The 16,574-nt window shown below is 37.1% G+C and overlaps 2 protein-coding genes across 23 annotated transcripts in view; both read right to left on the bottom strand.

Moving 5' to 3' along the window:
- Nrg1 (neuregulin 1) overlaps positions 1-16,574 on the bottom strand; it is a 986,545-nt gene that overhangs the window by 115,878 nt on the left and 854,093 nt on the right. For 3 of the 22 annotated variants that reach the window (XM_005340068.5, XM_021719982.3, XM_078031176.1), the window contains exon 1: positions 3,304-4,303. The exons of 13 other annotated variants lie outside the window; for them this stretch is intronic. In XM_005340068.5, coding sequence (XP_005340125.1) covers positions 3,304-3,970 — 667 coding nt within the window. In that variant the 5' untranslated portion in view covers positions 3,971-4,303. Of the gene's footprint in view, positions 1-3,303; positions 4,304-16,574 lie in introns of those variants that run through there. 6 more of the 22 variants (XM_078031180.1, XM_078031181.1, XM_078031179.1 and 3 more) reach the window with 3 other exon arrangements.
- On the bottom strand, positions 4,313-4,631 carry LOC144370440 (uncharacterized). The gene has a single exon (XM_078031184.1). It carries the CDS (start codon positions 4,499-4,501, stop codon positions 4,313-4,315), a length of 189 nt encoding a protein of 62 aa, XP_077887310.1. The 5' UTR covers positions 4,502-4,631.

Genomic DNA, 16,574 nt, shown 5'->3' with positions numbered 1-16,574 from the left:
GATGGTACCACAGTTTCCTTACTATACTCTAAACAATCATTTCTTTTAAATTTTTTAGTCTAAGTTTGCAACCTCCCAAAAGTGTCAGTCTTTTCCATATAAAAAGAGGGTAAGAAAAATTCTAAGGCCTAGCCAAAGAAAACAAGTTAATGAGTTGGGTTGAGGAGTGTACAGTTCCGTGGCAGAGTGCTTGTCTAGCATATACAAAATCCTGGTTCCATCCCAGCACCCTCCTCTCCTCTCAAATGGTCCAAGTATTATGTGATTCAATGCAAATCAAAAATTCAATTAGTATCACAATAATATAATCTTTGTAGTGGTGAAAAGTTGCTAAACACACATAGAAAAACTTCAGAATAATATATATATATACATATATATATATTTACACATACATACATATTTTCATCCAGTCATATGTTAGATTTCATAATAACTACATGTCTACATACATTAATGCAGTGAAAACATAAAATTATAGAATGAAAGAAATACTAATTTTGGAAAACCAGACATAGTCATTATACCTATAGGCAATTTAAAATGCTATGATTCGTACTTTTTTTAGTCTAATAAAGACAAAAAAAAACTTGTTGTACTTTAACAAGAGTCATTGAGGAAGGGAATAACTCTAGTATTTATAAAATGAAACTCTAATACAAGGAGATAGGTTGGTTTGGGGACTCACACAGCAGACGCAATTACTAGGATTGTCCCTCTTCTACTCTCTCAGGCTCCAGGATAAAGAAGAATCAATTAGCCCTCAACAGACATGACCTTGAAGGCCACAGCCCTATGTATAATATGCTGAATATGCTGAGAAAGAAGGAAAATGGAAAAGGAAGCATAAAGTCCTGAAACCATGGCAGAGCATGTTTCAGGTATGATAATGTCATTTAAAAATACAAGTTGTGACAGCTTAGTTCATGTCAAAAACATGCATGATGAGAGGACAGGCCCAGTTCTTTCTGCAACTGAGCAATACCTAATTGTAAAAAAATATAATTCCGTTCTAAGCTTTTTAATTTTATTGTTTTCCTTTATTTAATGGCTATAAGCTTTTAAAATAACAAAAATAACCAATTACAAGTTTCTGAAAGCAAAGCTGCCTAGACTAACCCCTACCCCCCCAAAAAAATGAACTCATAATTTTTTTAAGGTACCAGTCTAAAAAAATAAGAGTTTCCCACATAGAGTTTCCTATGGGCTTTAAAATGTTAACCAACTGTCTACTCCTAAGTTTTGAGAGAAAACTATTTTTCCAGACTGGTTATCTCTGATGGACTTCAGAATGCTACAGCTGTGTATCTGGCCAGAATTGGCCACGATGATGCTTTTAGGCAGCAGTAAATCTTATCCCCTTATTGCAAATGCCACAAAATCAATGCCTGTCTTGGGGGCGGGGGGAAAGAAAAAGAAAAAGATATACCAGATGGAATGTACATGCTATTAAAACACTTAGAAGAATTTCCCTTTGAAACAATTTCTTAAAACTTCACAACTACTTTCTAACAAGGTCCTAGATCAGAAAAATATGCTGCATATATCTTTGCATGATTTCATCAAATGACAAAATTGTATAATTTAGCTAAAGAGTTTTCCAAATAACCATCCTTTTTGAGGGGGTCGTGGGTAAGAACTCATTCAACTGATCCAGGAATATTTTCATTAAAGACTTAGGTTGAAAATCATGAAGACAAAGAAGTAACCTTGCCTTCACGGTGAATTTTGCTTCCCTGTGCAGGATCTGCACTTGCTTTTTATAGCTTGTCATTTCATCTGGGTATTATTTCCCGGTCACTTTGCCAGGTGGGAAGAGGCAGAGAATGCAGTGATATCTGTCAGACCTTTAATGATGCTTCAGGGATTCCATAAAGATGCAAAGCAGTGTCTGCATAAGAAAGGTCTTCCTAATTACATCTGGGGGAAAAAAAGAAGCTTCTTTTCAAGTCTTTGCCACCAAAATGTTGTGTGTGTGGAAAGATCTTGAATCTTTTCAAGCACATAGCAAGTTCTCTCTGTCTTTCTGTAACACACTGCACTACTGCATACTGAACACAATGTCTGAAGGAGGTATTCTTTAGTCTTCATTATGATCTAGAGGGAAAACAGATAGGATATTGCATCACAGATTCTCTACCTTCAACTCTTTTACCTCTGAAAGATTTTTAAAGACATTTTTGAGAAAAAAAAAATTCTGTTTTTTTTTTTACTTTTTTTCTTGTAAGTGAACATTCATCAATGGTAAAAAGTGATAGAGAATAAAAGTAAAAATATTAAAGGGGAAAGCTATAAAAACTCCTCCCTTCTATATGTAGATGTTTAGAATAATCTGACCTGTCATGGTTTCATCCTTTCAACTTTCCATTATAAAACTATCGCAATGCCCCAGTGCAGACGGCATTATATTGTTCTGAATTGTTTTAAGAGCGTAGTCTCTTCACTCACACGTTATTAAACAGGCTGCTGCAACCTGGCAGGCTAAAATGACACATGTCTGAAAAAAAATGATGTACTTCACTAATGGAACTTATACGTTAATGACTGCCAAGGAAGCTATTTAAATGTCTGATTACAGGAGACAAAACTAATCTGGGAAAATCCCTTCCTACAGAATTGCAGTGTGTCTTGAACAAAATAAAACTGCTCCTGATAAGTGCTCAGGAACCAAAAGTACAAATTGGGTGGGACAGCAATAGTGTCAGGCTAGGGAGAGCTGAGCACTATAAAGATCTACAGACTTGCTGCAGTTTTGGGAAGAAACAATGAAAACACAAAGGTGGGGGAGAAGTGGTGAGGGAATAGGAAGAAGAGATGAAGACAGGTAACAGGCAGTTTGGGGCTACTGGAGGGGAAGAGCAACTTTTAAAATTGGGAAAAGTAAAATGCCAAATAATGCTCATGGGTATATGGAAGTTATATTCCTATTAAAAAATAAAGAATGGCCTGATGTTTTAATTTCTAAAAACATCAGAGATAAACTGAATTCAACTTAAATTCAAGCATGACCTTCTGATGCTGAAGTTTTGAATCCCAAATCCCAGATTTAACAATCCATCTAGCAGGAGGGAGCTGCTGTTAGAAAACTGATTAATACCAGGAGTTTATACAATTTTTTTTTTTACTCATCTCTTCAATACTACCCTGAGCATGAGAGTCACATGATTTGCTCCAATAAAACCATGCAATTAAAACCCAAGAAGAAAGGAAGCAGCTACACACTGATTCTAGAGAACACCTCCTGGAAGCTGCATCCCACCCTTTATGCATCACCATCATCTCTCTCTCTGTCTCTCTACTTACAAAGTTTAGGAGCAGTTTGGAGATTAGTTTCTGTTGTTTGTGGCTGAGTTGCTGACTTGGGTGTTCTCACCTCGGGGTTCCGAGTGGTTGAAGGGAAGGGCGGTGCAGTGGATGGCAGGAGAGAAAAAGCAAAAATACGATTCTTCGGGGTTGGTGCTGCTGAAGGTTCAGAGGACCCAGCAGTGTTGCCAACTTGCACTGTAACTTGAACCTCAGTTTCAGATTGAGCCCTAGAGACAGGTGAAGTGTATGCCTTAGACGATACCCACACAGCTGAGGCAGCAGTTGGATCCAGAGAAATAATAGGGTCCTGGCCTAAGCCCCCAGGGTCAAGGTGAGTAGGAGAGTCGTACTCAAATATCTTGTCCACGAACACCCACTTGAGGCCAGCAATGCAGAGGCAGAGGCTGACCAGGCAAGCCAGAATGGGGACAATGCAGATTTTCTCTGAGTTGAGGCAACCTCTCAGGCGATCGGCTTCCAGGCACACACAGCAGGGCACGGCAAGGCCCACAAGTCCAGGGGTTCTCCCATCTTCAGTCTGGGTCTCTGGCATGTCTTCAGCTGCCGGAAGCCCATCCAGAGATGGGTCTGCACTCAGCTGAGTGGAGGGGCTAGAGGACCTCACAGGAGGCACCTCAGACATGTCTGGGGAATAAATCTCCATCAGCTCACCTCCAGAAGGCCTGGCCTCTCTCACGGTCCATTACCATGCAGAGCCCCCCCCAACCAAATGAGACAGCATCTTAGAGGGGGAAATCGATAAGTCGTCCAAGTCCAAGGCCATTATCAAAAGCGAGAGGAGTTCAGTTGGAAGAATAGAGGAAAAAAAAAAGAAAAGAAAAAAGAAAGAAAAGCTTCTGGCAACTACAAGATAAAAGTAGATTTGTAATAATTCTTTAGCTGTTGTTTCTGGGCCACTTTTCCAGTTCTTTTAAATGCTTCTGCAAACCATCCCGGCTGATCAGGAGGGGCCAAAACAGAATCGGAGCCGATGATGGCTGGCTAATTAAGTAAACCAGTAGCCCAAACTGAAAGGCATGTGTCTCACCTCAAGCATCTGAAGCTGGTGTGTGCTGAGATGAAGAAAACAAGTGTCATGCAGGAGAAGTAAAAGCAAAAGCAGGACCAGCGGCGGCGGCGGCGGCGGCAGCAGCGGCGGCGGCAGGAGAGGCAGCAGTGACAGTAGCAACAGCATCCTGTTGTGTTAACGCGACGGCTGAAAGAGGCTGAATCATTACAGAGCAGCAGGTGCCTGCCCTCCGAGCATCACTGCAAACAGTAGCATCACAGAGGGATCTGAAGGAAAGCCTGCGGCCAGGAGGGGCGGTGACTCCCTTCCCCGCCCTGCCTCCACCCCCACCCCCCAACCACTCCTCTTTGTCCTTCTTGAGCGCTCACTTTCTTCCTCTGCAGTCTTCCTTCTTCATAGTCTCTTTCTCTTTTTTACCCCTCATCCCAAACTCGTCCTGTCTCTCTCCTCTCTTCTCTCTCTCCTCTCTTCTCTCTCTCTCTCTCTCTCTCTCTCTCTCTCTCTCTCTCTCTCTCTCTCTCTCTCTCTCCCCACTCTCCCAGCCCCCACCCTCTATCCCCCACTCTGTGCTGCCGGCTGGTCTGAGTAAAATCAGTACTGTGCACACAGCAACACAGGACTGCCAGTGACTTCCTATTTTATCCAATTAGAAGGAATAAAGGCCATCAAATCAAAGAGAAGCAGGCAGGCACCAGTTAAGCTTGGTCCCCATGCACACCCCCCCCCTTTCCCTTTCTCTTTCTTTCTCTAGAAAAGCAGCCCCAGTCTTCCAACTCCCCCTGCCCCCCCTTTGCTTGCTCTCCCTCTTGCTGACTCTTTCCTGCACCTACTGTTGGGTCAGGAAAAGCCAGCGATCGATTCTAGCAATCTAACAAAGCTGGGATGGGGCGGGGGATGTAGGTGGGAACTTATGGGTTGGACCTGAGGCTTGGCAAAGTCTGATATCTGATTCCTCCCCAGAGAGGTAAGCTTTTTCAACAGCAATTTCTTCCTGCCTGCTGCTGAGAGATAGCATTTGTTCCCCAGTCTACTCTAATAAGTTTTGTTCACCAGCAGGACTGTTATTACCTAATTTCAACCAACAGTTAGAAACTAACCATGGACAGCTCTGCCTTTAGCCCTTTCTATGATGACTGTGTCCGATGTGAAATGCAGAGTGTTAGAGGATGAGAAGTACTAAGAGAAGGAAGAGAAGCCCCTACATCCCCTTTCCTTAAATTTGCATTTCCCTTGTTCTACCCAGAGCAGGCTAAATTAATGTCAAGAGATTAGGACACACTGCTAAGTAACATAGGAGCAAGGGCTACTGCTTCATTTTTAAATTAGCCTTTCATTGTGACTCCACACTGCGGAGGTTTGAATTCCCTGGATGCTGTAATATATACCACATGTCCTCAGCTATAAAGGCACTGCAAGTATTGAGAAGAGTTTTCAATACAACATGCCATTCGGGTTAGGTTTCAGGAGCTGTACCTTACAGTTTCTATGCTGTTTTTTCCCCCCCTGTTAAACCAGTAGTCATTAAAAGATGAAAAGAAATGCAATGTCCTTAATGGAGAAGGCAGGCTCCTCAGAACATTCTGTTGCACATCTATGTGTGCTATATGCATCTGAACCTTAATCCACACTTCACTGAGACCGGACATCTGAATGGTTTCCAAGGAACCATTGTATTCACTTATGTCAATAGGAGTCTTAAAAAAACTCTCTAAATCTATACTATATATCCATCAAATGAGTCCCAGAAGCCATAAAATTTGGAGCACAAGTCCTATGAAAATCTGCTTTAAGCACTTTATATTTTGTATAGCACAATTTCAACTCTTTTGAAATATGTTTAAGCTTCAAATGGCAGGAGATAAGAATATTATCATTTCTTTCAATATGAAATTACTCCATAGTTATAAAAGATTTCAAGGGTAGTAATATCTTAAACTGTATTTTCAGTATTATCACTAAGAACAAAAGCTGGAATTAATTTGCATAATTGTAACCATAACTATGACAACCTTATGGACAAAATGAGTTATACTTAAGTTCAGCTCTCTATGACCTGCATCTATACACCAATAACCACATTTTAAATTCATTTCTATGCTCATTTTCTAGCTTTACCTGTTAATTTTAAAGTATTGAGAGCTCTCTTAATAAAGATTCTAGTGATGGACAGGAAATTTTATAGTACAGAAAATACTGGAGCATCATGATCTTAATTATCAATATTCATGTAAGTATTCCAAAGCAACATAAACAGGTAAAGGTTTAGGCTAAATTAGGATCATTTATAATTTGTTCAAAGATCACTCAATTTACATACATAGCAACTCTTCAATTCTGCCCCCAAACCAATATAACACTCAAGTTTGATATTTTGACAGTTCATCTTGGGCATGGTCATCTAAATTTCAAAGACTAAAGTGGAGTTCCTCTAGCCCCAAGTCATACAGGTGAGAGAAGAAACCAAGAACAATAACCCAGAGATGTGAAAATCTGTTGTTAACTTGTACCAATCATAATTACCTCACCTTAATCATTATGAGCTAACATATTGCAGACTGGAGTTGTGGCTTAGTGATGGAGCGCTTGCCTAGCATTTGTGACATGCTGGGCTCGATTCTCAGCATCTCATATAAGCAAGTAAATAAAATAAAGGTCCATCAACAACTAAAAGAATGTATTTTTTAAAAAGTTAAAAAAACGAGTTAAATATTGAACATACATAATAAGCTAGGGAATGTTGCTCTAGTTGTCATATTAAAAACCAAAGAAAGACAACATGTTATATAAAGGCAAGAGCAAATATCAGAGATAGTGTCTTAAGGGCTGCTACAACTATTCCTTGCCCTGGACTACACAAATCAAACTTTGGGATGAGTGTGCTTGCTCCCTGGGAATGGATTTCATGAACTCTGTGACATGTTGGCACTGAGATCAGCTTGCAGAGAGTCAGTTTCCTATAAAATTGTTTTCTTCTACTAAATTGGAAGATGAATGTAACTAGGGAAAGGGAGTGGGATAGGAGGTGAAGAAGAAAAGGAATTCTCCATTAGTTCTACCCTGGGGACTAGGAGACAAAAGTTACCTTTATCCCTTCATCAAATCTACAGCAATAAGTACACAAGGAAGGGTAGTATACATGGGGTTATAGGTCAGAATTGCCTTTGGATGAAACATACACATGTCCATAGGAAGAACTATAGAACAAACTATATTTAACCCTTAAAGTTCCACTGTAATCAACCCCAGGAACACCCATATTTCCATGTCCGCTTAAAAAACATGAAAAAAGACAATCTTTTTACTACCTTTTTAAAACCTTCTATTACCACCTTTTTCATAATAAAAGCTACATTTATTTGAGCTCTACCTATGTGCCTGGCACTCTGCTAAGTTCATAGCATACATTATTTCTGATCTTTGCTAATACTATATAGTCCTTATTGCCTTGAAAATAAAGAGACATGGGCTCAGGAAATTTAGGTAATTTAGCCACGGAGTAAATGACTAAATAAAGAGCCAAGATCTGAAGAAGGCCTGACTCATGCTATTTATCCTGAAAAACACTGATTTTTTTTCAATCAAGACAGTATATCTATTATGCATTCTTTACATTTCAATTCAATGAGAGAATAAGAGAACCAGAAAGAATAAACAATCAAACGTGAATTTTTTACCTTACTACAATTAACAAATTTAAAGGTGCCTAGTTTCCAAAACAAGAGCCTTCTAAAATTTTGCCTACTGGTTTCCAGAAGTTAGTTATAATGATTAAACATAGGCCATTTAAATATGATCTATTTTTAATTTAAATTAAATGAGCTCTTCTATGGTCTCAATTCCAGAACTCTTTGGGGGGAGCTATTTCAATTACACATTTCTGCAAAATAAACTGACCTGAAGTAGCTTAAAATAGCAATCTTTATTATGTCTCACTAGGCTGTTGATTTACTGGGTTCAGCTGAGTGGTTCTCCTGCCCCATTTGATGCCCGCTAGAGACATAATTTGGCCTGAACATTCAAGGTAGCTCACATATATGACTGGCAGCTGAAGCAGATGTCAGCTGGGAGCTCAACTGGAGGTGTCAAATGGCCGACCAGCATGTGGCTTCTCCATGTGGCTTGAGCTTTGCAGAGCATGGTGGTTAGGTTCTGAAAGGAAGCATAGGCTTCCAGTCCTGATAAATACTGCTGTGGAGTGCCACAGTTATTTGCATTGCATCTTCTTTGTTAAATAATCACAGTGTCAGTCCAGACTCAGGACAGGAATACTAAATGTTGATGGAGAGAGTGACAAAGAGTTTGCTGCCACAAAAGGGGAAGCAAATATATGTAAGCCAACCTGGGTCAAGAGGAGACATAATAATAGAATGGATTTGGAAGAAGCAGGTAAAATATACCTTGTATTTCTGATCCACATTCTTGATATTCCAGCTTCCTTGGAAGTCAGTTTCATTGAAAAAACAATCCTCTTATTGCATAAAAAAAATACTTAAACTCCTCTTCTACTTCAACCCAAGCTAGCTACTTACTTCTGCTTTCATTTTCAGAAATATGTAGCACAGCTCCAGCAGATGAAAGGGGATGATAAATGGCATTTGGGTTTGACCACATTATCCAAGTTTATTTTCTCTTTTGCATTTTTTTTTTAATTTTGCTCTTTGCAAAACTTCCTAAATTTTATCACTTAAAAAAGATACAATTTATTTCATGGTATATAATATAGAATGATGATAGCAGTAATTTCATTTTTTAAGATAACTAGGTATAAATGGTAATTTATATATTTTTTGCCAATGAAATATGAAATCATGATTTTCACAAGAGAGCTCCAAAGCCCAAAAGAAATTTTAAAAATTTGCTGTGCTATCAGAGCATCAAGTACCAAAATGGACCTGTTAGACTCTTCCCACCAATCCAAAACATCCCCTCAGCCTCCACGGAGCCCTTCCTAATCTTCCAAGTCATGGATTATGTCACTGTAGTATTATTGGGGCATATTTTAACTGTTATGTATAATTATTGAATAATATAAAGATTCTGACATCTTCTTGATACTAACAATTGGGACTATCAACTTCTGCTTGTCCTAAATTTAGAGCTGTGTTGGCAATTCAAGACACATATTTTGCTTGGTTTTATTTTTAATTGAGATTGAATTAAAAATACATAGATTATTGTGCCCCTAACAAATTGGTAGACTTTTTCATATCCATCTATTTAAAATATCATCTGTACTTTCTTTCATATGTTCAACCTTTTAATGTCTAGTCCAAATACTTGTTTCTCAAATATGCTTTGATTGTTCCAAAATATGCTTGATGTGAATTTAGCCTGTTCTAGTGAAACACTGTCATTCCAATGATGTCATTACAGATGGACAGAAGTTTTGGAATAAGCCAATATTTAATTGTTTTTCTGTACTTCTGTCCCAACCAAACAAAAAAGTTATCTGAGGGCAAACTCAATCCATATGCTGTTTGATATTTTTCTGCATTATTGACAATGCTAAATGAGTGAGACGAAAGTCATTTCTATTGGGCAGGTGTTAGGTATTTTCTGCCCACTTTGAGGATAAATCAAGACTCTATGTTTTATCCTTATCCACTTAAAAGGTTCTTAGAGAAGACAATTTTACTTAATTTTAAGAATTATTTTGTGAGATGCTGTATCGAATGCTTGATATTGATTGAAGGTGCTTCTGTGTTCTCATTTTGTAACATGATGACCAATTGGCTCTGGCACATTTTGTTCTTTATGATTCTTTGCAACTCAAGATTCAGTAAATTATCTCAAAGATGTGGATGTGAGAACTTCATATAGAAAAATATTTTATTGTATATAATGTTATGGTGAGTTTACATTTATATTTACTTTGAAAGAACCTATTAATTTTTTACTTCCCATGAGTAAAATATTTAGTTATAATACCAACTCACTTTGTCTTTTGTTTTTTTAAGATTTTTATTTTGACTTTTTCTTTTGAATTGACATAGAATTTTACATATATGATAGTTCAAAACATATACAATGTATAGTGATTAGAAATAATTAGCTTTTCTATCTGCTTATATCTTTGAAAGACAGTTTATTTATAATTTTATATCACCTGTCTTTTAAAATTACACATTTTAAAACTCAATGAAGGTAAGGGTCATGCAGCATTATGATAGATGCCACTGAGCTGTTCGCCTCAAAATGATTAATTTTATGGTGTGTGACTTTCAACTCATTGGAAAAGATTACAGTGGATCCTCATTAGTGTTTTCCCTTCTTTAACATTAAATTTTAAATGGAAAATGTGTTATATAGGACTAGTTTTACTAGTGTTTTGCCCTAAAATAATGAAATTTGGTAATGTGTAAGTTGCCTTTTCAATAGCAAAGACAGGGCTGGGTATGTGGCTTAATGGTAGAGAGCTTGCCTAGCAGGCACAAGGATCTGGGTTCAATCCCAGCAAACGCGCACACACACACACACACACACACACACACACACACACACACACACATTGGGTGGTGCAATGTTGAAGACTTATTCTGTTCTAATTTATTTGCTTAAAATATAATTTCACACTGCCTAACTCCAAACCCTTCCTCTATTTAGGATCTACCACAAGCATGAGCAAAAGCTATGAGGAAAGCGGCAGTTATACTGTATCATCTGTATTTGCTATACATGCTGCTTTTTATCAAACGGGTGATGATTACCACCAGAACATCAGCTCCACAACGACAAGCACTTGTGTCTGTTTCCACTGATCTAACAAGGGAGGTACACAGATGGCACTTAAAAGGCATTTACTGAATGAATGCATCAGTATGAAAACACCACCGAAGAGGGATGTATAAACTATGAGAAAACATTTTCAATACATACGTACTGCAGACAGTTTTACTTGTGTGAGCAAATGCAAATAAATTTAGATTATGGTGTTTTGGGGGGCAAGTGAGGGGAGAGATGGGGAGGAAGAGGAAAAACCAAAAGAAAAATTATAGTGTCTAGTCTGATGTTATTAATGTTCATATATACCATCTACTACAGCAATATATGTTGGATTAGTTATCTCAGACAAATATCTTCACTTTTATTAATATGCACTATTATAGTTAAGTTCAAGACACAGCTAACAGAGATTCTGTGCTCGTTTGTTTTTTTCTTCAAGTCCTATGGCAAATGTAACAAAATTATAAGGACTCATTTGGCCATCGTTCACCTATACATGTGCTACTTAATTTAACAACAACAACAACAAAAAAAAAAAAAACAATACGGCTGGGCATGGTGGTGCTCTTACAGGAGGATTGCAAATACAAAGCCAGTCTCAGCAACTTATCCAGGCCCTAAACAACTCAGCAAGAAACTATCTCTAAATTTAAAAAAAAAAAAAAAAGGCTGGGGATGTGGCTCAGTGGTTGAGTGCCCCAGGGTTCCATCACCATTACCAAAACAGACAAACAACAGAGATACTTTCATGTGCTAGAAGAAATTTTTATTTAAAACAAGGGGAAAATACCTCTAATAACCAATATTGGTTTAATACAAGTTCAGCAAAGTTTCAGAAAATCTAAGTAATTTGTTTGAGGCCAGCCTGGGCAACTTTTCTGTCACTACTTCCATGGATGATCTTTATAGAATTATGTCATTTTGATACTTTCAACCTCTTGTTTCTACTCAAAAGACTCTATTCATCCAAATACAAAATAAAACCAAATCAAAAGGCCTGGGCATGTAGCTCAGTAGTAGAGCACTTAGGCATTAATATTTTATTTAAAGTTTGGTTGCTTGTCAGCTGATTCTATAAAGTGATCCCCAAACTAACCCAGAAATGTAGTTTGCATATAGCACAGTATATCACTTATAGAAGATGCTCTAGAAACACGCGTTAATTTGATTTTTAAATCTTCTGCTTAAAATAGAAACTGAGCATGAGATTATACACACATGAGTGCTGTTATGAATTACTCATAAGAGTACAGGCAACTCTAGGTATTTTGAAACTTCACAGGTATGAAACAAACCCTCAAAACTTACCCAGAATAAAAAAGCTTGGGGAAAGAAATTACCTCAAGTGTTTTACTTTTAAACGTGGTCCAAATGTCTAAACTTGAAAAGACTTCAGCCAGAAGAAGTATCTAATGATATAATTTTTCTCAAAGTCTACACAGTTTCTTCTCCCTGTTGCTGATCAAAATGAAAATATAAAGTTGCACCAAAGCAACGAGTGTGAGGGAGAAGGAATAAAAACATATGCAGTTTCCAGAAGTGATTTTTGCATTCCAAGTGAGTCACCTAACTGGCAGGCAACTTTGTTGTAAGGTCACAGCCTTATGATGCTTATAGAAACTGAAATATACCATTTAAAATGAAATGCCAGCCTCACATTTTTCTGCTGCTTCTCAGCCCAAGGGGTGGAAACTTTTCCTACATTGTTATAGGAATATGAGTTAGAAATATGAGTTAGAAAGTCATAAGATAAAAATATCTTAGGATTTGACCTCCAACTCAAACTTTTTATCATAAACCACACAAGATATTGCTATAATAATAACAGTTTAAGAATGATATATTTTCTATTTCAAAAATTAACTTGGAGCAATACTAATTTAATACTAAGACCAACTGAATTCTCAATAATAATTGATTTAAATTTTTCATGGGCTGAATTTTGAAGCTAAAACAGACCTTACTCATGAATTTAATTTTATGCAAGAAAAAGAAATCCCCAGCAGGTAATAACCTGCCTGAAATCATGTAGAAATTAATTTCAGAGTCAGGACAAGAATTTAGGTCTATGGGTCTTCCCTTTCAATTCATATCCACCAAAGACAGCTCCTTAGTTCTGTACTGCCAATAAAGGTAAACCCACTTGATTGGACAGTTTAGATTTTCTGTCACTACTGCCATGGGTGATCTTTATAGAATTATCTCATTTTGATACTTTCAAGAGGACTGTTTCTACTCGAAAGATTATTCTATTTAATGCTCTCTTGACCGTTTATGGTCACGATTCTATTTAGTCCTCTTTCTGAAAAATATTCAGAGGCCCATAGTCATATGTAGACTTACTTATTCAATAGTACTTTAACAAACTAAGGCTCACGCCACACCAGGTATGGGCTAAAGAACCCCCAAATTTTCACTGAGATCAGGCTGAGGATTAGTAATTACCTAAATGACAGAAATATTCTGATTAGCTTGATTACCTACATGGCAGGGCATAAAATAAACTCTGAGGTATAGGAAGTATAACTTTAGGGAGGCTGACTGTCACCTCAAAACCAAATCAGCTTATCATTATTGCAGTGGGTCAAATGCATACTATACCAAGAATCGTGATTATCTCAGAATTGGAGAGCCTGAGTTACTTTTATTTTTTATTTTTATGTTTTTAATTTGGAGAATTACCAGACTCGGTGGGACAAGGGAAGCAGTCATTGATTGTCAGGGACAGAAAAAAGAAAATGCTCATGACTGAATTATACTCTCAAAAATAATGACTAGAAAACTTCAGTTCCCAAAATGATGGATTATTCAAGAGAAACATGTTCTCTTTGCTGGCACAATCTATCACTGGCATATTTTTTTAATGTAGTAAGACATACATATCTGGCATACTGGGATATTTTGGGGTAAAATATCCTCAGGTAATATCAATTACTTGAAAGTCCATCAAAAAATAAAGTTGGTGGATACACCAATGAGTAGACAGTTGATAAAACAAATACAGGAAAATTGTAGCTGTAAAATTCAAATTGTTTACTGTCTAATTCATTCAAATATCAATAATAAGATGTTGGAAAATTTTTTAAAGGTATTTTCATGACAGTTTTGGGGCACAACTATATGAGAGAAAACACAGCAGTTTTAGCATAAAAATTCATTAGCTTTTGCCAAACAAAGAAAACAATCCACTTATTCCACATTTAGTAACCTACACTTGGTTACTTCCCTTCCTCTGCCACATCTCTCTCCTATGCCCACAACCACCTTCTCCTACCATTTTCCTTTTAAGGAACTGACTTTTAAAAGAAAATTTAAAATTATAACACAGATAAGCGATTCAGATAATTTGGACCATTATCTAATGGCAATGAAGTATCTTTATAAGACAAACCATTAACTGCTACAGAGAATCTTAAGAGCTTTCTGCACAACCCCACCCCCAGTACCATTTGTTTATTGGAAAGGGACTGTCCTTAATGCTATATGTCAATCACTAGGGAACTAAAACATCTATGAATAATATGAACAGGGAAAAGGTTAAGTTTACACTACTGGCAAGATCAGAAGGGTTGGACGGTAGGCTTTAGGCTGTCAAAACAAATAGAATCCTTAGATTGCGCAGGGCATTCCCAGGCTGCAGGTACCTTTCCCAGGGGTCAAATGGTCAATGAACTTTGTGAAGCCAGAGGTTCTGAGGACGGCTTCTTGACTGCCCCCATTTCCCACCCAGTTATGCATACAGATATATTATATAGTATTAAATATGTATGATGCAGTACAAAGCCCCTCTAAAAGCATCTGTATTTAAGTAAATCATATCACTGACAGCAAGAAGCATGCAGAGTAATTTAACCTAGCAGGAAAAGTACTTCTTTTACATATTACTGCAGTGCAGAGAGTTCCAACCATATGCTTCTTTTCTGCCTGCACATACTTCCCATAAGAAAGGAAAGGCTTAACTTAAATGATTCAAAATGCTTTTTAGACAGATTTCTAAAATGAAACATAAATCTAAAGAAGCCCTTCTCAAACTCTTCCCTGAGGCTTAGTCATGACCTTAGTCACAAGAGGTCAGACAAATAAGCCATCCTCAGGTGACATCTTCTTAGGGTTAAACACCTAAATTTAACCCACTCTCCTGCATGTCCTTCCAAATGATATCAGTAAGCTACTCACTGACATAATATAAAAGGCTTCTAAAAGGTATCTATGTACAACTACATCACCCTCTTTCTTTTTAACCTCCAAAAGTCTTCAAAGGAAAAAAATAGAGGTGGGAAACATCAGGATCCATTGTAAGTTGAATTATTGTTACCTACTCATACCCTAAAATCATATATTCTAATGTGATAAGTACTATTAATTAAGCAGTTTCCCAAGGTACCTAACTAAGCATTTGGCAATGCAAAAGAATAGCAGAGAGAGCTCTGTCACTTTTTTTAAAAGGGCCACAAGAGTGTAAAATATTATAAGTCATCTCATATATAGAATTAGGTGTACTCCAAGAGACAGGTGATTTTTTTATAATAACCTATGACTGGAGAAAAATTATGTTGAATGGGTATGAAAATAATTATTTTACTATCAGAAAATCAAGGTTAAATGCTTGAGTTGTCCAGCTCAAAATGAAATGGCATTTCTGTAATTCAGCCAACATGCAGCAACTAATTAGGAAATTTGCTATTCAGCATTTAAACTATCTTCTTTTCATAAGCTGGAAGGTAAAAAATGCAATAACCTCAGGATGTCCTAATTTTTAAAAGCAGATTTTAAGTTCAACAATGAGATATTGTAAAAATGGCTACCATCTCTAGAAGACCTAAGATATATATTAAATAATAGATATTCATTTGTTTGGTTCTCCATCCACCTACCCATCTCAAAAGTGTTTAGTAAGTGGCTTGTGTGTGTTCCAGGCATTGTGCTGTAACTTATAGCCTTTGTAGCAATTAGTTAAAATAATTGCCATCCTATTAATCTCTATTTTCTCTAAAGTAAAAAGTGAGATCTGCAGAGTGAAGACATGACTTAAATTTTGAGAGTGGTGAGGTAAAATCCCCTTTGTAAATCGAAGGGAAGGCTGATTTCGAATAATACCCAGGTGAGACACTGTCAAATAGAACATATGTAACAGTCCTCACAGTCAGGCTTCAAAGGAAGGGATATTATTTCCATTTTATTTTACATGTGGGAAAAGTAAGGATTAGAGAGGATACAAAGGTAAGCTGCAATTACACAGCTAGGAATTGATGAAACTGAGAACAAAACCATCTGACTTCAAAGACCATTCTTGCTACAACTGCATAATGACTTTACATTGCATTAATTACGGCACCAATGGAAGAAATAAACTTTGAAAAAAAAAAGGATATCAAATTATATAAGGTAAATTTTTTGTTGAGGTTTTCAAATTTTAATTTGCATTTCAGAATTAAATGGGGGAAGAAGGAGGAAAAAAAGGAAAATAAGAACAAATATGACAAAAAATATATATATATACAAGTTCACATACATG

This window comes from Ictidomys tridecemlineatus, chromosome 14 (genome assembly GCF_052094955.1).
Source record: "Ictidomys tridecemlineatus isolate mIctTri1 chromosome 14, mIctTri1.hap1, whole genome shotgun sequence".
Classification (NCBI taxonomy): domain Eukaryota; kingdom Metazoa; phylum Chordata; class Mammalia; order Rodentia; family Sciuridae; genus Ictidomys; species Ictidomys tridecemlineatus.
This window is presented reverse-complemented; position numbering and strand designations above follow the sequence as displayed.